This window comes from Oncorhynchus masou, chromosome 31 (genome assembly GCF_036934945.1).
Source record: "Oncorhynchus masou masou isolate Uvic2021 chromosome 31, UVic_Omas_1.1, whole genome shotgun sequence".
Taxonomy (NCBI): domain Eukaryota; kingdom Metazoa; phylum Chordata; class Actinopteri; order Salmoniformes; family Salmonidae; genus Oncorhynchus; species Oncorhynchus masou.
In genome coordinates this window covers 83,512,551-83,537,252 of record NC_088242.1, presented here as the reverse complement: position 1 = coordinate 83,537,252, position 24,702 = coordinate 83,512,551, and the positions used below count along the sequence as shown (strand labels likewise).

Genomic DNA, 24,702 nt, shown 5'->3' with positions numbered 1-24,702 from the left:
GGATAGCCTGGTGTCAAGAAGGGCAGCAAAAAGTCACTTCTCTCCAGGAAAAACATCAGGGACAGACTGATATTCTGCAAAAGGTACAGGGATTGGACTGCTGAGGACTGCGGCAAAGTCATTTTCTCTGATGAATCCCCTTTCCGATTGTTTGGGGCATCCGGGATTAAGCTTGACCGGAGAAGACAAGGTGAGCGCTACCATTAGTCCTGTGTCATGCCAACAGTAAAGCATCCTGAGACCATTCATGTGTGGGGTTGCTTCTCAGCCAAGGGAGTGGTCTCACTGACATTTTTGCCTAAGAACACAGCCATGAATAAAGAATGGTACCAACACATCCTCCGAGAGCAACATCTCCCAACCATCCAGGAACAGTTTGGTGACTAACAATTGCCATAATTGCCAAAAGGCAAAAGTGATAACTAAGTGGCTCGGGGAAGAAAACATCGATATTTTGGGTCCATGGCCAGGAAACACCCCAGACCTTAATCCCATTGAGAACTTGTGGTCAATCCTCAAGAGGCGGGTGGACAAACAGAAACCCATAAATTCTGATAAACTTTAAGCATTTATTATGCAAGAATGGGCTGCCATCAGTCAGGATGTGGCCCAGAAGTTAATTGACAGCATGCCAGGGATTACAGAGGTCTTGAAAATAAGGGTCAACACTGCAAATATTGACTTTGCATCAACTTGATGTAATTGTCAATAAAAGCCTTTGATAATTATGAAATGCTTGTAATTATACTTCAGTATTCCATAGTAACATCTGACAACAACAAAAAATACACTGAAGCAGCAAACTTGGTGTAATCTAATATTTGCGTTATTCTCAAAACATTCTCAAAACTTGGCCACGACAATAGAAAGCTTCCTCTGTTGATGTTCCTCGTTCAGATGTTCCAGCCTCAGTTGGCTTTGAGCTTTGGTCTCGCTAGAAAGCGCAGCGAATCAGGAATGCCCACAGGGATTCAAAAAATCTGTTCAGGTGCGTCATGTTGAGTTAGTGAGATGGTGACACCTACTAGTGCTTAGATTTACTGCTCACACAATTGGTTTGGGAGCCATGCCAGTTAATGGTTATTAGGCTGTGAAATGGCAATAGTAGTGTTTCCATACTACAGATGAATTGGCTACTGCATACCCATTGGTTCCATCCAAATGAGTGTGACATATAACGAATTCTAGTTGACTAAAATGCTGTAACAAATTGCTTCTTGAAGAACAGAACACGTCAAGTCAATGTGAATTAAAGTAAATTGCAGTGGTGTTTTGATTATTTAACAGCTGACAATAGCAGATTGGAACTAAAGTGGGTGAGTGTTTGACTTGTTGTGCTCTTGTCTTCTGCAGACTCACTGGTGGGCCATTCTCTTAGTCATCATGACTCTGTCTGCCGTGATGGTCAGCACCGTGTGCCTGTGTGGACGTACCCTGGACATGGGTGACCCAGAGAAACCACTGTAGCTCCAACAGTGGCAGTTGGTGCCATTCAAGATTAAGGAGAGCGACAATTTTTTTTATGAGCATGGCCTTATTTCGATTACAGCATATTGGATGACTGCTATTCATATTCCCTTCACCCAGCTCAATGTAACATCGATAGGCTTAGGCTACTACATGATACTCAAATTGGCCCTATACCCATCATGAGGTTGCTACAACCTAGCCTAAAAATGAACGTTTATAATGTAAGTGCACAGGTCTAGAGACAAATTGGAAATTCTGCCTTGCACACTCTTGCCTGTGTCTATCTGATCTGGGGTGTAATCATTAGTCCAAGCAGTTAGAAAACGTTCAGTTTTGCAACTAAAACTATAGTTTCTATTGGACAAATTCAGGTATGTCCCTCCCCATTTCGTTCTGTTTGCTTCCGTTTAAGAAATGTTTTGTAACAGAACCGGCGGAATGAATACTCCCCTGATCACCTGCACACATAGTTCACTTTCATACCAGCCACATACAGCATCATCACTTTGCTCGTTGTATAATTCATTCTCGCATCTACGCGCTCTCCTTCTCTCACCTTTTTCCTTCACTTGTGGACTTCAGTTTATAACTCAACAGCTGTCCGTGACTAGGCACAAAAACCTCTCCAAGCCAAACCTTCATACCATAACCACTATCCGCTACACAGCCTGCATCGTTGTCACCATATTAACGTTATAGTCATTAAACTATAACTAACGAGTTAGTAAACCCACAACCCAAGCCATGTGTACAATTACACAGTACAGTGTACAGCAAGCAGTTTAGCAGTTACCACAGCGGGCCCAGGTAGCAATACATTTATAAAACCGAAAGCTTACCTTGACTTTGTAGAGTTGCAGTGTTGGAAAGCCTTGGCCAGCTAGCTAACATAAATAGCATTCTTCTCTGTTTCAGTCAGGTTGTTGAGTAGGCTAAATTAGCTGCATTAGTTAAGAAAGTGAAAGGGGTAAATTAAGAATTCAAAAAATACAACGAAATATATCTCTCTGCTGCTTCTTCTTAATTTTTTAAGTCAACTTCTCACCACACTAGCTTGTGCTTTCTGTAATAGATTAATTAATCATTTGATTGGATGGACAAGATGTTAGTTCATACTGCAAGAACTCTGATAGGTTGGAGGATGTCAGAGGTGGGATCAATACACTATCATTCAAGTCCCATGGTGTTTGGGACTCAATTCGAGTCACAAACACCATGGGACCACGCAGCCGTCATACCGCTCAGGAACGAGACACGTTCTGTCTCCTAGAGATTAACGTACTTTGGTGTGAAAAGTGCAAATCAATCCCAGAACAACAGCAAAGGACCCTGTGAAGATGCTGGAGGAAACAGGTACAAAAGTATCTATATCCACAGTAAAACAAGTCCTATATTGACATAACCCGAAAGGCCGCTCAGCAAAGAAGAAGCCACTGCTCCAAAACCGCCATAAAAAAGCCAGTCTACGGTTTGCAACTGCACATGGGGACAAACATCGCACTTTCTGGAGTAATGTCCTTTGCTCTGATGAAACAAAAATAGAACTGTTTGGCCATAATGACCATCGTTGTGTTTGGAGGAAAAGGGGGAGGCTTGTATGCTAAAGAACACCATCCCAACTGAGAAGCACGGTGGTGGCAGCATTATGTTTTGGGGGTGCTTTGCTGCAGGAGGGACTGGTGCACTTCACAAAATAGATGTCATCATGAGGTAGGAACATTACGTGTATATATTGAAGCAACATCTTAAGACGTCTGTCAGGAACTTCCAAATGGCCAATGACCCCAATGATACTTCCAAAGTTGTGGCAAAATGGTTTAAGGACAACAAAGTCAAGGTATTGGAGTGGCCATCACAATGCCTTGACCTCAATCCCATGGAAATTTTGTGGGAAGAAAAACTGAAAAAGGATGTGCGTGCAAGGAGGCCTACAATCCTGACTCTGTCAGGAGGAATGGGCAAAAATTCACCCAACTTATTGTGGGAAGCTTGTGGAAAGCTACCCGTAACATTTGACCCAAGTTAAACAATTGAAAGGCAAAGCCACTGGGAATGTTAAGAAAAACATAAAAGCTGAAATAAATAATTATCTCTACAATTATTCTGACATTTCACATTCTTAAAATAAAGTGGTGATCCAAACTGACCTAAAATAGGGAATTTTTACTTGTATTAAATGTCAGGAATTGTAAAAAACAGTTTAAATGTATTTGGCTAAGGTGTATGTAAACTTGCGACTTCAACTGTATATCGTTTATTTCCTGATCTTACTTGGTTCCAAGTGTGTTGGCCAATCAATCCATAATCTTAATTCCAATCTGCACATGTTCCCAGACTAACCCATCTATCAAGGCACAAGGCGAGACCCAAATGCAGACACAGGATGCAGATGGTTGGAGTCTTACAATGTTTATTTATCCAAAGGGGTAGGCAAGACAATGGTCGTGGACAGGCAAAAAGGTCCAAACCAGGTCAGAGTCCAGGTGGCAGACAGGCTCGTGGTCAAAGCAGGCAGAATGGTCAGGCAGGTGGGTAGAAATTCCAGAAACAGGCAAGGGTCAACACCGGGAGGACTAGAAAAAGGAAAATGCAAATAGCGGTAGAAAGAGAAAACCGCTGGTTGACTTGGAAACATACAAGATGAACTGACACAGAGAGACAGAAAATACAGGGATAAATACACCTGGAGGGGGTGGAGACAATCACAAGGACAGGTGAAACAGATCAGTGCGTGACACCATCTTTCCCAGTACAATACCATGTTACTATTTCCTTTTGCGATACATCCTTCTATTTTACTGTGATGTCTTATGAGGGTCTTGAGCCTCTATTTTCACCATTTCTACCAAGATTTTGCTCTAAAAATAAACACTTTACCTAAGAGTATAATAATATTTCTCATTGATTGATCATGGTTTTTCAGATCTCCAAACAGGTTTGTATATCCATCTGAACACAGATATTATGACTTTATGACTTATCACTTCTGGACCTGACTCCAAAAGCAAACCACAGAAGGACAGTACCAAAATACATGATCTATTGATTGGCAGAGTCTGCACAAGGCTGACTGTTCAATGCCCCATATATTGAGCTTTCTTTTTGTGCCAAGAATATTATATAATAGTTTAAATTGAGAAGCATGGATTGATGCGTCAGTTGTTGTTTTGTATAGCAGTTCATAAACCCAATGCTATGGTACTGGGACATAAAACATATTTTATTTTATGCGGCATAGTTGTCAAACCTCTCAACCTTAAGTTCAACATATACATTTTACGATTTAGAGTTTAGTGACATTATTTGCTGTAATATTTGTTCTGCCTCTTCTGGAGGATGAAATTGGAAGTTTAACCAACTCTGTATGGCTTCGTTTAAAAAGGAGGATAATTTAAACAGGGTTCCATAGTCAATCCACCGGAAATGGTTGGTTTTAATCTGTATATCGTCAAAAGCCCCCTTTTGAACATTGGAAAGGCTGTGTTTCTATTGTTGAAGATTCCAGTAAAAAGATGCGATTACCCCTTTTTACTTTTTAGCAGACGTTCTTAACCAGAATGACTTACAAGAGCAATTAGGGTTAAGTGCCTTGGTCAAGGGCACATTAGCAGATTTTTCACCTAGTTGGCTTGGGGATTTTGAGACCTTCTGTTACTGGCCCAGTGCTCTGAACTACTAGGCTACCTGCCACCCCTTACTTGGATAAGATTAAGGAGCGGGAAGTCACTGGAAGCTTTGTTCTATGTTCTGAAATTGAACGTGGATTGTGTATTACTGAATGATATTGTCTGTTTATCTCTGCTTGGATGTGTGAATAGGTTTCTACTTTATTGCATTTCTAAGGAGGATCCTGGAAAAATGTTCATTTTTACAACTATCTTTCCATTAAAGCACTCATTCCATTTCAAAATAGCAGTTCCAATTTATTCAAATATGTATATAGTCACATACAGTATTTACAGGTATAAACAGAGTGCAGATATACTTTCAGAGGTAAAAGAGGGTAAAAAAAAAATATATATAGCAATATTCTGTACTATAAAAGTATATGCCAACATGGTATTTACACATGGTGCACATAGCAAGTAACCACCTTAGTAACCTCCTCCCTGTTTTCAGTGCAAAAGTGTTTCATCTCCCCCTTTATACAGGCTCAATAGAACAGGCAGAAATTAAATGAGTCACAATGATTTACAATACCGATCTCAAAATATATCATATTTGTTATAATTAGCCTACTCAGTGCTGTTGAAAATAGCCTGACATTTAGATATGATCACAATAACATTGTTTCTAATATCCTCATTACCTGCCAATTATTACCTGTAACTTAAAACTATGATGCAAAGTAAACTGTGCAGTCTACTGAGGAAGGCTGTCATTTTCTATTGTTGATGTTGACTCACTTTACAAGAACCACTCATTGACTTATTTCAGAGAAGCTACCTGTTCACAATTATAAAATGGCATCCACAGCTAAATGAACATTATTTGGGTTATAGTTCAGCAGCAACCATGGTCAGTTAAATACATCACATAAGCACTTGCAATGAAACAGAGGTAAGGGTTCTGTATAAATCGATGTAATTATTATTTTTGTTTTAAAAGGTATAATATTGTATAACATTGTAATAACGGTTATCCCACTAATATGTAGTGTAAAGGCTTGTATAAAAACAGCAGTCAATGCATTATTGCTCAAGAGCTTGACTATAATCACAAAGTTATCGGGAATAATTTGCATTTCGGACCTCACAATATTACTGTCTCAAAGACCATGTAAAAGATACAACTAACTATGAAAAAAACATACAGTATCAACAAATACATGCAGTAGGTTAAGACAAGTTCATTGACAATAAGTTATTTTAAGGCACACTGCGTCCGATCCTACAATCACATAGTATTGAGGACGACAAAGGTGAATGCTCTGTCAGTTTAAGCATAACATAGGCAACACATGAGGTTTTAACTGCAGGTACCTCGAGAACTCTTCTCATTCTGTCTATGGGTCGCTGTTAGTCAGAGGCACCAGCGACTTTGTATAAGAATCATCTCTTTGGGGTTGCCAGAAAATCAGCAAAGATGATGGCATTCACTATCCTTTAACACCACATCGTAGTTGATGTGGCACAAAAGCAGTGCTTAAAAAATAAATAAATACAAATACACATTCACACATTTGCTATAACACATTTCTGTACACTATATACAATGTGGAAATGTATTTGTATAGTTTGAACGACAAAATCCTTTACAGCTGCATAAATTATTTTTCTAAGTGCTTCGGCAGTGGAAGGAGGGCAATTGTCTGTTGCTCCATACATTCAATATTAGTGGTTCCTGAGGTTTACTCTGTAAAACAAACAGGATTTTTGTCAATGGATCCCTGACTGGCAATAATGCAGGAAAAAAGTATTGAAGGAAGAAAAAAAAAGCTGTAAAAAAAATGTATCACCTTTTTTCATGTTTGTTTTTTTCCATTAATTTTGCATTTTACAAATGTCACTTCCTGTTGTAAGCTGAGGGCATGAGGACCTTTAACGCAGAACAACATCCTGGAAAAGGGTCAAACAAGAATAGAATATTAAAGGTCAAGTCAACTACTTCAACATTTTTTGGGAAAATTCCACACTAAAACTATTAGCCCATCGTTGGTATAGTGCCAAAATGTTTTAAATGTCAGCAATCAAATTCAAGATATATAATACTTTCAAATTACAGAAATACAGCCGGTATAATGCATTTTGCATCATATGCATCACACAGAAAACATCATACAGTCCATTTCTGCAGATTTTTCAAAACGTTCATATTTCTGATGATTTTATGGATGACAATTGTCTTAATTTCATGATTTTAAAAGAAATTAGGCCTCTCAAAACTCACTTTTTCTGTGTCTCCCCGACTCTGATGCGTATTTTGTGAACCTCCACTTCAGAATCCGCAGAGTCACCTGACCACCAAGATGACACCATTTTTAGCATGGACGAGGCTGACCAGTTAGTAGACTCCTGCCACTTGAACTTTACCATCAGGAGGTCACCTATGTCTTTCTCCGCTACCAACAGGAAGGAATGGGTCTTATTGGTCGTTATCTTCTCCTTTCTGCAATGAGAAAGTGCATAGATGCTCAACAGGTTAATGTCACCTCACTTCACAAGAACAACTAATTTACCTCTAATCATAGAATACAGTAGCACAAAAACTTGAGCTACAGACCATAAAGACTTATGTCATTATAAATGTGATAAATGGTGTCAGGTGTCTTATGTTGATATAGCATGTGCTTTGTTGTATGGTTTAGGATTTAACTACCTGTTGGAGCAGGTACTCACAGTGTCAGCTTGAGGTCTTCAACTTCTCCTTTGGTTCCAATCAGAGAGACTGTCAGTGAAGGCTCCATCTCAGACCTGTCCACCTTGCTGGAGAAGTGGATCTTCAGCTGGTAATGATAGACTCTGAACGGCATGGAGTCTTTGGTCTTGGTGTACATCTTGATGCTGCGTGTCATGCAAATCTTTCTGATGTTGTAGCCCACGGTGTTACAGTGGTTCTTGCGGCAGCTGAGGCACATTCCGCGGTCAAACATATCGTTGCTCCCGCAGCGATATGCCATGCTGGCCTCCTGCTCGTTGACCAGAGAGTCGATGAACAGGTAAATGGAACGCTCATGGGAACATCTGGGAATGTCAGTGATGGCTGTGAACATAAAGGGTATAGTTGCATTACTGGTCCACGTTCAAAAACCAGAGTTGAGATTCTAAATTGAAGGAGAAAGTTTCCTTCCCTAACATTACCATTATAGATAGTAATATCATCCTTGATCTGGGGCCCTACAATAAGAGTTATGTTGTTGGTGACCTTCTGAAGGGATTCTCTCTAGCTGTGATGTTTGGGGGCCTCTGTTTTAACAGTAATGAATGGGCCTTTCTCAGGCTGACAGCTACAATGTTAGTCATAAAGACAGATAAGCGACTAGCTGCAAAGTTACTGCAACTTCTGTTATATTGTTTTACTGACTTCACCACCCTATTGTTCACAAGCCCTGCCATCTTCAAAGAAGTTACAAGTAGACAATTACATGTCTGCCTTAGCCAATGATACATCCGTACCCAAATTGACAACAGAGTCATTGTGTGGAAAGTGATTGCGAGTGTTGTTATATACACTGAGTATACAGAACATTAAGGACACCTTCTCTTTCCATGACATTGACTGACCAGGGGAATCCAGGTGAAAACTGTGATCCCTTATTGATGTCACTTGTTAAATCCACTTCAAATCAGTGTAGATGAAGGGGAGGTGACAGGTTAAAGAATGATTGTTAAGCCTTGAGACATGGATTTTGTATATGTGCCATCCAGAGGGTGAATGGGCAAGATAAAAGATGTAAGTGTCTTTGAATGGGGTATGGTAGTGGGTGCAATGTTTGTGTCAAGAACTGCAATCCTGCTGGGTCTCACGCTCAACAGTTTCCCTTGTGTATCAACCCTAATTGAGGCTGTTCTGAGGGCAAAGGTGGGGGGGGCTACCACACAATATTGGGAAGGTATCCTTAAAATTTTGTGCACTAAGTGTATGTCTAATATGTCACCAATTTTATAGTGACACAGAAAAATATTGAGATGTGATTCTCACCAAAGAGACCATATTTTGAAATAGTCTCCAGGGTGCTTTGCAGATTGCAGCCTGGCTGGAAACTGCCTCCATTGGGGTATATGTCCACATGACCCACAGGCTGCCGGATGCCGATGCTGAAGCCCAGAGAACCCTGTGTGAAGGTGTGAAGAACGTCCACAAAGTGAGCATCATCTGGGGACAGGCGGTGGTGAGCATGCTCTCCCTCAAAGTCTGGCCCGGCTGGGTCAAGACCTGTAAAGAGAAGGGGGCCAATCAGTGAGTAGTGGAACAAGCCAAAGCCCTATGAAGGAAAGTTCTTGCAGGCCAAAGAAGCAACTAATGACTAGCAACAGTGCTATTATCTGGTCTTTGTTTCTATATAAGACATTATATTTACCAGTTATTCTGCCGACTTTATTAGAGGCGTGACTCCCAGCGAATCCTGCCACATGAGCACCAAGACTGTAGCCAATGAGGTGGAGGTTATCAAGAGGGATATTGGTTGCCTCCTATAAAACACATTGGAGTAAAGTGTCAAGTTCATTGCCATAGAAACTAGGAGTGTGAACATTTAAAAGTTTAAACAAAGTTGGGATCCTTAATGTTAAGAAAAATTCCTAACTCACAATTTAAATCACAGTGTAGTTATCACAAAACATTATCTTCCGTGTTGTAGCCTAACTAGACTATACAGCTATAAAAGGCCTGGGGGAAAGTTGCCGAATTGAAATAAACCAGACAGGAAGAGGCGAACTTTAGGCTACTTAGGTGAATTTGCGAGGCATGCAAGACAATTAAGACATTGCGAGATTCAGATTAGTAAGACATATGGCCACGGTTCTGCCTGCCTGCTCTTTCTCTTTGCTAATGACAAGAGTGTGTGTTCAGTCTTCGGTCTGTTGTATGTATAATATCTAGGCTTAGGCTATTCATGGGACCGATGTCGCCAGGATACAGAGCTATCTTCGGGCCAGTCTTGTGAGCATGGGGTAAGCTCGTCTTCGTTGCTGAGCGGGTGGGGGTGTTTTTGTCTCATAATAGGACATTACAATAAGCTACTGGTATAGCCTGTATCGATTACACTTTTCAGATATAATGGTGTGTGGCCCCTTGAAAGCGCTTCGGCTATGGCATGTTCATTTATGTTAGGGTAGGCCAAACCACGGCTTTTTAAACGCCAACACGAAACCTTCTCTGGAAGGCATTTTACTTGTCTGTAAGTGGCATGCAATGTTCCCTCAAAAATAAATTAAAGCACTGAGCAAATTTCAGGTCTGCTGAGGGCAAACTTGAACATTCTGAAAATTCTGTGCAACTTCCAATGTGCATTTACTGTGAAAATTGAGGCTATATCCTCTTTAAATTACAGTTTTAACAGTGGCCATGTAGGCTACTGTGGTTATTTGCTCCTAATGTAGGCCTACCAGTGTGGCCTACCATCAACAACAATTGAGAAAATGCATCACATAATATTTTAACATGGAAATAGCTGTTATATCATTTAGCCTACAGTAACAGCCAATGTGTGGTGTTCAATATATGCCTACATTCCATGAGTGTGTAGGCATATATATAAAAGAGGGCTTGACATTAATCTGTTTATCCACTTGGCCTTCAGACCAGGAGGTGACATGTTGAAATCTCACAGTATCAACTTTGCTGTAGCTTTCTTTTATGTCTGCTATGTCACTGCAGACACAGTCATCTGAGCCATCCGATTGGCCAGAGGTAGACCTATAGTGCACTTGATTTGCTCTGTAGGCCCACTGAGAAGGCAGAGTTTGTACCTTCAGACACCGTAAATGTTTCAAAATGGCAACAGTTTGCCTACCCAGCGAGCAGGGCAGCTGAATCCGGTGTACCTACCGCCAACAGCACGAGACGAATCCAAATCAAATAGGGACACAAGTAGAGGTCAACCGATTATGATTTTTCAACTCGGATACCGATACCGATTATTGGAGGACCAAAAAAGCCGATACTGATTAATCGGACGATTTTTATTTATTTATTTGTAATAATGACAATTACAACAATACTGAATGAACACTTATTTTAACATAATATAATACATCAATAAAATCAATTTAGCCTCAAGTAAATAATGAAACATGTTCAATTTGGTTTAAATAATGCAAAAGCAAAGTGTTGGAGAAGAAAGTAAAAGTGCAATATGTGCTATGTAAGAAAACATTTCAGTTCCTTCCTCAGAACATATGAAAGCTGGTGGTTCCTTTTGACATGAGTCTTCAATATTCCCAGGTAAGAAGTTTTAGGTTGTAATATTTATAGAAATTATAGGACTATTTCCCCAAAATACCATTTGTAGTTCATTAACCTTTGACTATTGGATGTTCTTATAGGCACTTTAGTATTGCCAGTGTAAGAGTATAGCTTCCGTCCCTCACCTCGCTCCTCCCTGGGCTCGAACCAGCAACACAATGCTGGTTAGTTAGCGTGCGCTAACTAGCTAGCCATTTCACTTCGGTTACACGAGCCTCATCTCGGGAGTTGATAGGCTTGAAGTCATAAACAGCACAATGCTTGACGCACAACTAAGAGCTGCTGTCAAAACGCACGAAAGTGCTGTTTGAATGAATGTTTACTCGCCTGCTTCTGCCTACCACCGCTCAGTCAGATACTTGTATGCTTGTATGCTCAGTCAGATTATATGCAACGCAGGACACACTAGATAATATCTAGTAATATCATCAACCATGTGTAGTTAACTAGTGATTATGATTGATTGTTTTTTATAATATAAGTTTAATGCTAGCTAGCAACTTACCTTGTCTTACTGCATTTACGTAACAGGCAGTCTTCTTGTGGAGTACAACGAGAGAGAGGCAGATCTTTATTGCGTTGGACTAGTTAACTGTAAGGTTGCAAGATTGGATCCCCCGAGCTGACAAGGTGAAAATCTGTCATTCTGCCCCTGAACAAGGCAGTTAACCCACCGTTCCTAGGCCGTCATTGAAAATAAGAATGTGTTCTTAACTGACTTGCCTAGTTAAATAAAGGTATAAAAAAATGGAGGGTGAAAAAATGGGGCAAATCGGCGCCCAAAAATACCGATTTCCGATTGTTATGAAAACTTGAAATCGGCCCTAATTAATTGGCCATTCCGATTAATAGGTCGACCTCTAGACACAAGGCGATAGACTGGTTGGTGACTACTGCTCTAGAAAGTTGAGTGAAGTTCAATCTCGTGTTTCTCTCTGATTATTCTGCATGGCAGTCCCGTTGCAGTCTCGGGGCTACTGCGCACGCACAGTTTAGAGGCAACATTGTTGGCGTGTATTCATGGATGCAAAGCACCAGAGCCGCCACCGCGGACAGATGCCCACCCAGACCCAGTTCAGGTTTTGCGGCCGGTGCCGGGGGGGGGGGTGTACTGTCACACCATGACCATAGTTTGCTTTGTATGTTTCTATGTTTTGTTTGGTCAGGGTGTGATCTGAGTGGGCATTATACGTTACATGTCTAGTTTGTCTATTTCTATGTTTGGCCTGATATGGTTCTCAATCAGAGGCAGGTGTTAATCATGGTCTCTGATTGGTTACCATATTCAGGTAGCCTGTTTGGTGTTGGGTTTTGTGGGTGATTGTTCCTGTCTCTGTGTTTGCACCAGATAGGGCTGTTTTGGGTTTTCAAGTTTCTTGTTTAATTAGTTTGTTCATGTGTAGAGTCTTTATAAATTAAACATGAATAGAAACCACGCTGCATTTTGGTCCGCCTCTCCTTCAAATCAAGAAAGCCGTTACAATGTCTTTCAATTTGCAAGTATCTCACCAGAGAAAGCATCTGAGCAAACTAAACAGCGCCCTTCTATCTCAGTATGTGTAGCCTGATGCCATCTGGTCAGAAATAGTATGACAATGTTGCTGCCTATACCATTGAATGAAAGAGAAGCCAGCAAGTATTTGGCCTCCCTTCATGAAAAAAATATATAAAATAATAGCCGATCAGCGTTGAGCTAAACTAAGTGAGCTCAGCTGTGAATGGTCCTGGCGCACCAAAAAAAGTGTAAAGGGAAACCAGTTTGGATTTGGCTTCAGACCAATCCCATCACAGGCCAAATGTCATTATTGACAGAAAAAAACTTACATTTTTGCATCTCGTTGGGTTGTTGTCCTCTGGTGACTAGCTAATATCGTCCCTTTCCTATATTAGTGATGGATAAGATAGGGATTTGGACTTGTGGTTTTACTTAATTCTCCATACTTGTCAGGACCCGGTTTCGAACCTGGGTCTCCGGAGTGAGAAACAGTCACTTAACCAACTGAGCCACGAATAGACAGCAGAACCCAGAAGATGAGGCAGACACAGCAGTACTTAAGACGGTGAATTTAATAAAGAAAAAATCCTAAAATACAAAAAATGGCAAATCCAAAAGGTGGTAGGAAAAACACAAAAAGACCTCAAAAGAAACTCACCAAAAATAAACAAAAACAAAAAACAGAATACCACAAGAACTTCACCCGGAATCGACAAGAGCACACAGAACACTGGGGCAGGGTGCTAACATACAAACACAGAGCACAGAACTGAGGGAAACAAAGGGTTTAAATACAATCAGGGAAAACGAGACACAGGTGCAAATAATAATGGGGATCAAGGGAAAAAACATAGGGACAAAAAGCACAATGGGGACATCTACTGACCAAAACCCGGAACAACCCTGGCCAAATCCTGACAGAATCCCCCCTAGGAACGGCTCCTGACGTTCCTACCAGCTCTCTCAGGGTGGAGGACCCTGAACTGACGAATGAGGTCAGGGTCCAGGATGTCTTTGGCAGGAACCCAGGAGCGCTCCTCGGGACCGTAGCCTTCCCAGTCCACCAGATACTGCCAGGACCCGCTGCACCCGGCGGGAATCCAGTATCCGGTGGACGGTATAAGCCGGCTGGCCTCCAATGACACGAGGCGGAGGGGAGGTCTGTCTGCCGGGACAAGGGGAGAAAAAACAACAGGTTTTAACAATGACACATGAAATGTGGGATTAATCTTAAGGGATCTGGGTAAGTGTAGGCGATAAGAAACTGGGTTAACTCTCCTGGCAACCTTGAAGGGACCGATGTATTTTTGGGACAGCTTGCGAGACTCCACCCGTAGAGGTAAGTCTCTTGTGGAAAGCCAGACTCTCTGGCCGGGGCGCAGGGTAGGCCCGGGACGGCGACGTCTGTTGGCTTGTTGTTGATACCTCTGTGAGGAACGCATCAGATTAAGACGGGTCTTCCTCCACATAAGCCGACAGCGTCTGACGAACCTCAAGGCTGAAGGCACTCTGACTTCTGCCTCCTGGTCCGGGAACAATGGAGGAGCATAGCCAAACTGACACTCGTGCGGGGACATACCAGTGGAGGAGGAGCGCAAGGTGTTGTGCGCGTATTCGGCCCAAACAATAAAGGATGACCATGTGGACGGGTTGTCACGAGTCATACATCGGAGGGTGGTTTCCAGCTCTTGATTCATCCTCTCTGTTTGGCCGTTGGACTCCGGATGGTACCCTGAAGATAGACTGGCAGAAGCCCCCATGAGTTGGCAGAAGGCCTTCCAAAACCTTGAGGCGAACTGGGGACCTCTGTCAGAAACCACATCTTGAGGAATGCCGAAGACTCGGAACACATGATTAATTACCAACTCAGCCGTTTCCTTAGCAGAAGGTAACTTAGTCAGAGGGACGAACCTGGCCGCCTTTGAAAACCTGTCGATTATGACTAGGATAGTAGTATTGCCATGGGATGGAGGAAGTCCAGTAATAAAGTCCAATGAGATATGGGACCAGGGTCTGTGGGGAACAGGTAAAGGGTGAAGGAGTCCTTGAGGGCGGAGGTGAGAAGATTTGCCCTGGCAGCACACGGGGCAGGCATTGACGAAAGTGGCAACGTCTTCTCTTATGGTAGGCCACCAGAACTTACGCTGGATGAACTCCAAGGTGCGACCTACGCCCGGATGACAGGTGAGGCGAGAGGAGTGCCCCCACAGAAGGACCTGAGTCCTCACTGCCTTGGGGACAAACAACCGATTGGCAGGACCTCCTTTAGGGTCCGGTTCGCTAGCTTGAGCACGTCTCACGGTATCCTCAACTTGCCACGAGATCGGAGCCACAATCTTAGCAGCAGGAAGGACAGGCATGTCCGTGTCATCTCGAATGGCAGGAGCGTAGACTCGGGACAGGGCATCCGGTTTGAGATTCTTCGACCCGGGCCGATAGGTGAGGATAAACTGGAATCGATTGAAGAAAAGAGACCATCTAGCTTGTCTAGAGTTCAATCGCTTCGCCTGCTGGATATACTCCAGATTTTTGTGGTCCGTAAGCACTTGAAACGGGTGAGAAGCCCCCTCGAGCCAGTGTCTCCATTCCTTCAATGCCATCTTAACCGCTAGGAGTTCATGATCCCCCACATCGTAGTTCCTCTCAGTCGGGGTAAGCCGGTGTGAGAAGAAAGCGCACGGATGAAGCTTCTTGTCTTCACCCCTCTGAGACAGGACAGCTCCAACACCAACCTCTGATGCGTCTACCTCCACCACAAATGGTTCATCCGTAGTCGGTAGTATCAGGATGGGAGCAGAGAGGACGCGCTGCTTGAGTCCTTGGAAGGCCGTCTCAGCTTCTCTTCCCCACAAAAACCTTGCATTGCCACCTTTGGTTAAAGCTGAGAGAGGAGCTGCCACCAAACTGAAGTTCTTGATGAACTTGCGGTAAAAGTTTGTGAAGCCCAGGAAACGCTGAACATCCTTAACGGATTTGGGGTGGGCCAATCCGCTACCGCCCCTACCTTCCTAGGATCCATTTGGACTCGACCGGGTTCCACTACAAATCCCAGGAATTGTACTTGGGATGAATGGAATTCACATTTTTCCGGCTTAACGTACAGATGGCTGTCCAGGAGGCGTTTGAGTACTTGTCTGACATGCTTAGTGTGTTCTTGAAGGGAGCTCGAAAAGATGAGGATGTCATCCAAGTAAACGAACACAAATATGTTAAGCATATCCCTAAGCACATCGTTTATGAGCGCTTGGAACACCGCTGGGGCGTTGGTCAGGCCGAAGGGCATCACCAAGTATTCATAGTGACCAGTAGGCGTGTTGAAAGCGGTCTTCCACTCGTCACCAGGTCTGATCCGCACAAGATGGTATGCGTTCCGCAGGTCAAGCTTAGTGAAAACAACTGCTTCCTGGAGCAGCTCGAAGGCTGTGGCCATAAGGGGTAGCGGGTAACGGTTACGGACGGTTATGTCATTGAGTCCCCGGTAGTCGATGCAAGGACGTAATCCACCATCTTTCTTGGCCACAAAGAAAAACCCTGCTCCCGCCGGGGAGGTTGATGGACGCATGAGGCCTGCTTCCAGAGAGTCCTTGATGTAGGTATCCATAGCAGCTCGTTCGGGTGGAGATAGGGAAAAGATCCGACCCCTGGGGGGCAAGTGCCCGGAAACAGGTCGATGGGGCAATCGTAAGATCTATGGGGTGGTAGCATGGTGGCCCTCTGTTTGCTAAACACCAGTTTGAGGTCATGGTAACACTCGGGAACTCGGGTCAGGTCGATGGATTCTAAAGACTCGGGAGTAGAACTCGGGGAATTCTGGAAAATACAAGTAGCTTGGCACGTAGGACCCCACTGCTTGATAGTGCCCACAGACCAGTCGATGTGAGGGTTATGGCTGTGAAGCCAGGGGTATCCAAGGACGAGAGGGAACTCGGAACAGGAGATCAAATGAAAGTTCATCAATTCCTGGTGTTGTGAAACTGAAAGTCTCAAGGAGGTATTGACATGAGTGACAAGTCCAGATCCCAAAGGGCTTCCATCCAATGTAGTAACCCTCATGGGGTCACTTAGAAGTTCAGAGGGAACGCCATTCTCCTTTGCCCAGACACCATCCATGAAGTTACCTGCGGCTCCAGAGTCTACCAAGGCTTGAAGGTGAAGCTTGTGGTTGTCCCAGGAGAGGGTGACTGGAATGAGCAGACGGGAGTTGGACGGATGGGAGGAGGTTATGTTTCCCGTTACAGGTCCCCCCGGTCTGTACGGGACAGAGCGTTTCCCTGGAGCCCGGGACACGTGGAACGGAAATGGCCCGGTTTGCCGCAATATAGACAGCGTCGCTCCCTCATCCGGCGGTCTCTCTCAGCCTGGGAGATGCGTCCAATCTGCATGGGTTCCGGTGGAGCCAGCGATGATAAAGGTGGGGACTCGGAGCTGGGACTGATAGGGGCTAGAGGTCTACGGTTGAGTTCTCTCTCTCTCAGACGCTGGTCAATGCGTGAGGCCAACTTGATCAGGGACTCGAGATTGTCCGGTGGTTCCCGAGTGGCCAGTTCATCTTGGATAGTGTCGGAAAGGCCTTTCAGAAAGCACACCGTGAGCGCCTCGTTGTTCCAGCCACTCGCTGCTGCCACCGTGCGGAACTGGATGGCATAGTCCGTCACGCTGCGCCAACCTTGATGGAGAGTCAGGAGCTGTTTGGCTGAGTCAGAACCACTGCTTGGGCCTTGAAACACTCGTTTGAATTCCTCAGCAAAGGCAGAGTAGCTGGCACAGCAGGAACTATGGGCATCCCACACAGCAGTAGCCCAGGCCAGGGCTTTTTCCGACAGCAGGGTGATGATATATGCGATCTTAGACCGGTCGGTGGGAAACGACGAGGGTTGCAGCTCAAAGGAGAGAGAACATTGAGTGAGAAAGCCTTTACAAGCACTTGGATCACCTGAGAACCGTTGGGGAGGTGGAAGACGAGGTTCAGCCAGGGGGTTAACTGCCATGGGTACGTGAACCTGAGGTACTGGGACGGAAACTGTTGCCGGGGTAAGTCGATCAGATATTTGCTTAATGGAAATCAGCATCTCCGACAGAAGATGAGAATGTCTAGCCATTAAGGCCTCTTGCTGAACCAGGGCGGCTTCGTGGCGTTGGACAGTCTCCTGGTGGTGGGACAGCGTGGCAAAAAGGTCCTGGGAACTGGCTGCCTCTGGGTTTATTTTTGGCTCTGTGTTTCTGTCAGGACCCGGTTTCGAACCTGGGTCTCCGGAGTGAGAAACAGTCACTTAACCAACTGAGCCACGAATAGACAGCAGAACCCAGAAGATGAGGCAGACACAGCAGTACTTAAGACGGTGAATTTAATAAAGAAAAAATCCTAAAATACAAAAAATGGCAAATCCAAAAGGTGGTAGGAAAAACACAAAAAGACCTCAAAAGAAACTCACCAAAAATAAACAAAAACAAAAAACAGAATACCACAAGAACTTCACCCGGAATCGACAAGAGCACACAGAACACTGGGGCAGGGTGCTAACATACAAACACAGAGCACAGAACTGAGGGAAACAAAGGGTTTAAATACAATCAGGAGAAACGAGACACAGGTGCAAATAATAATGGGGATCAAGGGAAAAAACATAGGGACAAAAAGCACAATGGGGACATCTACTGACCAAAACCCGGAACAACCCTGGCCAAATCCTGACAATACTGGCCAATGATTATTACTGTGATTGTGATCCAACCATAAATTCATACATTGTGAAAGGGAGGAAGTTGTAGTATGCTGATGTTAACTAGCTGGCCTGGCGTATTGTTGCTCATGAAAGGAAGTTAGGCTAACGATCAAGTATTTTAGCCAGGTAACTGAGGATAACAAAAACTAAAAGCATGTACTGTAAGACAGAGTCATAGACCGTTTAGGCAACATGAAAGAGGATGGCATTGGCGTTTCTCTACAAGTAGGGTAAGTCAACATGTTTTTTTCCACTTGCACGCTCAAATACATCAGTACCATGGACAGCCTCATATTAAGCTTACGTTGATTGGACTAAATGGTTTTTGGTATCTTTTAGTTGTCACTGTATTAGTCTAAGCAGAGGTGATTAGATGATATTGAAATGGTTGTGGAGTAGCGGTAACGCTCCATGGTTCTAAATTATTGGCTGTTAATTAGCCCGAAAATGTCAGAAACATTACCTTGCTTGACCATACTGTAGGTCATGTAACTGTTTGTTACATTTACATGTATTTAAAAAAACAACATTTTTAACCTTTATTTAACATGCAAAATGTTTTGTGGACTTCACCGGACAGATGTTGCTCTCCGGTTCGGTATGAAACAGATGTGTGGTTGAATTTATTCTGCCATTATGTCTTATTGTCTCGGCCTTGGCCTATATATCACGATGTCAAGGCATATGAACTAACGGGTTATAGAGCATACAACGCAATTATCACAACACACAGCTACTGCTGTAAAGTATTGCCGCTTCTGAAGTGGGACTAACTTCCATCACTACGCAACAAAAACTGTCAATCCTAGCCTGCCGCCTGGGCGCAGATCACTCTTTCCTAAACAAAAGGTACTTTATAGTTAATTAATTATCGCAACTTACATTTAGTAGAAAGAAACTACATCTAGCTACCCCAAAGGGTTGCCGTAGATAGAAATTCATTGCCCGGCCCTAGCGGTCATACAGTGTCTTACAAATGTATTCATCCCCTTTGGCGTTTTTCCTATTTTGTTGCATTACAACCTGTAATTTAAATAGATTTTTAATTGGATTTCATGTAATGGACATCGAAATTGATGATGTGAAATGAAAGTTGGTGACGTGAAGCAAAAAAACAAAAAAAAACAACAACTGAAAAGTGGTGCGTGCATATGTATTCACCCCCTTTGCTATGAAGACCCTAAATAAGATCTGGTGCAACCAATTACCTTCAGAAGTAAGTGTCACATGATCTGTCACATGATCTCAGTATATATACACCTGTTCTGAAAGGAGTCTGCAACACCACTAAGTGAGGGGCACCACCAAGCAAGCGGCACCATGAAGACCAAGGAGCTCTCCAAACAGGTCAGGGACAAAGTTGTGGAGAAGTACAGATCAGGGTTAGGTTCTAAAAAAATATCTGAAACGTTGAACATCCCACGGAGCACCATTAAATCCATTATTTTTAAAAATTGAAAGAATATGGCACCACAACAAACCTGCCAAGAGAGGGCCGCCCACCAAAACTCACGGACCAGGCAAGGAGGGCATTAATCAGAGAGGCAACAAAGAGACCAAATATAACCTTGAAGGAGCTGCAAAGCACCACAGCGGAGATTGGAGTATCTGTCCATAGGACCACTTTAAGCCGTACACTCCACAGAGCTGGCCAAAACATATGGAAGAAGGTACTCTGGTCAGATGAAACTAAAATGGAGTGTTTTGGCCATCAAGGAAAATGCTATGTCTAGCGCAAACCCAACACCTCTCATCACCCTGAGAACGCCATCCCCACAGTGAAGCATGGTGGTGGCAGCATCATGCTGTAGGGATGTTTTTCCATCGGCAGGGACTGGGAAACTGGTCAGAGTTGAAGGAATGATGGATGGTGTTAAATACAGGGAAATTATTGAGGGAAACCTGTTTCAGTCTTCCAGAGATTTGAGACTGGAACGGAGATTCACCTTCCAGCATCACAATGACCCTAAGCATAATGCTAAAGCAACACTCGAGTGGTTTAAGGGGAACATTTAAATGTCTTGGAATGGCCTAGTCAAAGCCCAGACCTCAATAAAATTGATAATCTATGGTGTGACTTAAAGATTGCTGTACACCAGCAGAGCCCATCCAACTTGAAGGAGCTGGAGTAGTTTAGCCTTGAAGAATGGGCAAAAATGCCAGTGGCTAGATGTGCCAAGCTTATAGAGACATACCCCAAGAGACTTGCAGCTGTATTTGCTGCAAAAGGTGGCTCTACAAAGTATTGACTTTGGGGGGGGGGGGTGAAAAGTTATGTTAAGTTTTTTTTGGGTATTATTTCTTGTTTGTTTCACAAGGAAAAAAAATGTGCATCTTCAAAGTGGTAGGCATGTTATGTAAATCAAATGATACAACACCCCCCAAAATATATTTTAATTCCAGGTTGTAAAGGCAACAAAATAGGAAAAATGCCAAGGGGGTTGAATACTTTCGCAAGCCACTGTATATACTTAATTGGACCATTATTCTGCATTGTGAATTAACATGGAATTTAATGGGGGGTTTTAATCGTTTTAAATGGAAAACTGATACAAAAAAATTGCAGTATAAGTGTAGGAAAATGTTTCCATTTGTCACATCCCTAATAGAAACAATTTACAGTAAATCTTTGTACTTTGTTACCTATGTTTATAACATGTTATTTATACTTTCTCTGAAAAACAGTGCAGTGATTTGGAAGATGAGTCACCGTACAAACCTCCAGCCAGTCAATGAAGTGAGCGATCTCTTGTCCCACCATCTTGGTGTCCTGGGCGGCTACAGGATAGTGGTTCTGGGCTGTGTACAGCCAGTCCACCACGATCACATTGGCATCCTGCTCTCTCTCATACAGCGCTGACACCAGTTTGGCCACCCAGCTCTCAAACAAGCCGCTCACCTGTTGCAGCGGAGAGAAAGCACAAATGTTTTTTGTTAGTGACGGGGAATCCAAGGACTTGAGCAATAGTTGTGAAGGACTTCATGTCACAGACATGCTGCTACAGGTTGGAGGGGCTTACTGTCCAGCCATGGATCACAAGGAAAGTTTTAGAGGTGCTGTTGAAAGTGCATTCTTTGAGAGACTCTGGGTTGCTGGGGATGATGTAACAGATGTCATCTTCTGGCATCAAAGGCTTCCGGAGGGAGAATTTGGTGAAGGCATGAGGAGTGGCATCGTTCTTTTGAAACAAGTCCTTGAAGTTGTCCATAAAATTATCTAAGAGAGGAATGTGAACACAACACATTGGCTTTAGAAATATTTGTATATTAATTGGACCATAAACCAGACAGGCAGAATGCAAGACAATGGAAAGTAGCTGTAGGCCTAAAGATTATAAAATGTTTTGATCCATGCAGCTATTTCTAATCTTAAATCACACTGGTGGTGGTTGGGATGCCTGACTGCACAGGCCCCTCAGTACCAGGGGGGCTACTAGGGTTCAGTTGGTCAGACAGACCCCATAGAAACCACAGCTTTTCCCAGCTTTGTTCCTCTAGCTCTGACAGATTACACAGGGTATAAAAGTAGCTGCATTCACAGTGGGTCAGCGGACTCCTTGGCCAAGGCTATAGGTAAGCACTAAGCTACTGCACTGCACTGCAATGAATGGAGGTTGCATTCCATGACGGTTAAAGCAGACACAAATATGTTATATTTTGAATAATAAATAGACCATAGCCTTTGTATTCATATGCAATCTGACTACATCTGTCTTACTTCAACATTGCAGAAGACCTACATCAAGTTTTGTATAAAACTTTTGAGTTTCTGTCGCCTATCTATACTGAACAAAAATATAAATGCAATATGCAACAATTGCAACGATTTCAGTGAGTTACATTTCATTTAAGGAAATCCGTCAATTGACATACATTCATTAGGCCCTAATCTATGGATTTCACATGACTGGCAGGGGCACAGCCATGGGTGGGCATAGGCCACCCACTGGGGAGCCAGACCCAGCCAATCAGAATGAGTTTTTTCCCACAAAAGGGCTTTATTAGACAGAAACACTAATTAACTGTTAGAGTGGCTGGTCTCAGACGATCCCGCAGGTGAAGAAGCCGGATGTGGAGGTCCTGGGCTGGTGTGGTGTTCGGTTGTGAGGCCAGTTTGACTTACTGACAAATTCTCTGAAACAACATTGGAGGCGGCTTATGGTAGAAAAATTAACATTTAACTCAACAGCTCTGGTGGACATTCCTGCAGTCAGCATGCCAATTGCACTTTCCCTCAAAACTTGAGACATCTGTGGCATTGTGTTGTGTGACAAAACTGCATATTTTAGAATGGCATTTTGTCCCCAGCACAAGGTTCTCCTATGTAACGATCATGCTGTTTAATCAGTTTATTGATATGCCACACCCGTAAAGTGGATGGATTATATTGGCAAAGGAGAAAATGGTCACTTACAGGGATTTAAATACATTTTTGCACAAAATGAGAGAAATAATATTCTTGTCTATGGAACATTTCTGGGATATTTTATTTCAGCTCATGAAACATGGGACCAACACATGTTGCATTTTTGTTTTTGTTCATTATCTTTTGTCTAGTTTTATGTCCAATATACATCAACATTAGGAATTTTTTCAATCCCTAATTATAGTAACCTTACTCAAATTGCGCATGAATGAATGGGCGTTCAGTCGAATACTTGAGATCATATCCTATACTAACAATTTAGTCTACGTCATCACACAATCCCAGAAATTTGATACAGCCTCATCATTTAAGTGACAGTATCTAAAGGCTGTCAATTACATTTATAATAATCTGAAAAGTTCGATTCTTCAGATAATGTAATTTTAGCCGCACAAATGCAATGTTTTCTAATCAGATCACAAAACGGAGAATAGTAAGTAATTCTCAACAGTAGTTTCATGGATTAGCTACTCACCAAGGGTATGAACGGAGTGGTCCTCTTCCAAAGACGAGACAGACAATACTGAATTTAACACAAGAAAGTAAAGACATTGCACTTGCAACCCTTTCATTTCTTTTCAACCTAATAATTGTTATTTGGGGAAATGTCAAGTTTGCAATCACAGACCCTAAAAAAATGTATCGAATGTAAACCGTGACCATTTTCCACCGGTTAGAAGAGATCCCGTGCGTTGTGTAGCGCGTAGTAATGCTATCTGAACTACCTTGATGTGCCCGGTTCCTAAATAGGACCTCTCCCTCTGTCGCAAACCTATTGGTTGCTTTTACCCCGGGCGGGGAATTAGGGTATAATGTAAGACATTGATAACTGGCGATGAAATTAATAATTTTATTCAAGCGACTGTTATTTACTATGTGAAATAGCACAGGCAAATGTTAAATCAGATCTGAGTAGACTGAATTTGCTGTTGCCCATAGCTACAAATGGCCTTGCTCTTGACTTCATGAGGGAAGTTTCATGCCTGAAAATAAATTATTAATTTAACGCTTCATCATACAACTTTCTGGGAATGGTGCAGGATAGTTGCTTGGCTTAGGGAACACTCACATTTAAGGAACTTGACCAAACAAAATAATATTCGTATTTCATTGCTTTGACAGAACCTTTCCTAAAAGTTCAAACAGTTAGATTTCTGTAATGTTCTCTCAAATCAAATCAAATCAAATGAACAGAAACCCAGCCTAAAACCCCAAACACCAAGCAATGCAGGTGTAGAAGCACGGTGGCTAGGAAAAACTCTCTAGAAAGGCCAAAACATAGCAAGAAACCAAGAGATGAACCAGGCTATTAGGGATGGCCAGTCCTCTTCTGGCTGTGCCGGGTGGAGATTATAACAGAACATGGCCAAGATGTTCAAATGTTCATAAATGACCAGAATGGTCAAATAATAATAATCACAGTAGTTGTCGAGGGTGCAGCAAGTCAGCACCTCAGGAGTAAATGTCAGTTGGCTTTTCATAGCCGATCATTAAGAGTATCTCTCTCTCTCCTGCTGTCTCTAGAGAGTTGAAAACAGCAGGTCTGGGACAGATAATTCTCTATTTGATTTGACATTGGGAATGTTCTCAATTAGTTCAGAGAACATTACAAAACGTTCTGTGGGAATTTCAGTACTTCAGCATAACATTTCCTCATGGTTCTTGAAGAACAGGACGAGGCT

General features: G+C 42.9%; 2 protein-coding genes across 4 annotated transcripts in view; one reads left to right on the top strand and one right to left on the bottom strand.

Annotated features, from left to right (window-relative positions):
• si:ch1073-396h14.1 (disintegrin and metalloproteinase domain-containing protein 10) overlaps positions 1 to 5,401 on the top strand; it is an 88,880-nt gene extending 83,479 nt beyond the window's left edge. Inside the window, exon 15 of the mRNA XM_064952262.1 lies at positions 1,354 to 5,401. Coding sequence (XP_064808334.1) covers positions 1,354 to 1,467 — 114 coding nt within the window. The 3' untranslated portion in view covers positions 1,468 to 5,401. The remainder of the gene's footprint in view (positions 1 to 1,353) is intronic.
• LOC135524590 (lipoprotein lipase-like) lies at positions 5,374 to 23,831 on the bottom strand. 3 transcript variants are annotated; one of them, XM_064952263.1, is made up of 10 exons: positions 23,496 to 23,831; positions 22,618 to 22,728; positions 21,615 to 21,811; positions 21,314 to 21,493; positions 9,491 to 9,602; positions 9,112 to 9,345; positions 7,809 to 8,172; positions 7,360 to 7,578; positions 6,929 to 7,028; positions 5,374 to 6,825 (listed from the first exon to the last, which is right to left on the bottom strand). In XM_064952263.1, exons 1-9 carry the CDS (start codon positions 23,590 to 23,592, stop codon positions 6,935 to 6,937), a joined length of 1,608 nt encoding a protein of 535 aa, XP_064808335.1. In that variant the 5' UTR covers positions 23,593 to 23,831; the 3' UTR covers positions 5,374 to 6,825; positions 6,929 to 6,934. The 3 variants fall into 3 exon arrangements, with proteins under 3 accessions (XP_064808335.1, XP_064808338.1, XP_064808337.1); XM_064952266.1 differs by lacking the exon at positions 22,618 to 22,728; XM_064952265.1 differs by lacking the exon at positions 5,374 to 6,825 and having other exon boundaries at positions 6,918 to 7,028.
• Between the last annotated feature and the right edge of the window lie 871 nt (positions 23,832 to 24,702).

Excerpts from the sequence above, each read along its gene's own strand:
- LOC135524590 (XM_064952263.1), bottom strand. The coding sequence starts at position 23,592 with ATGAAAGGGTTGCAAGTGCAATGTCTTTACTTTCTTGTGTTAAATTCA. Across the intron at positions 21,812-22,617 it reads TGAGACCAGCCACTCTAACA|ATAATTTTATGGACAACTTC; the intron begins GTTAATTAGTGT and ends TTCCTCTCTTAG. Across the intron at positions 7,579-7,808 it reads GAAGACCTCAAGCTGACACT|AAAGGAGAAGATAACGACCA; the intron begins GTGAGTACCTGC and ends TTCTCATTGCAG.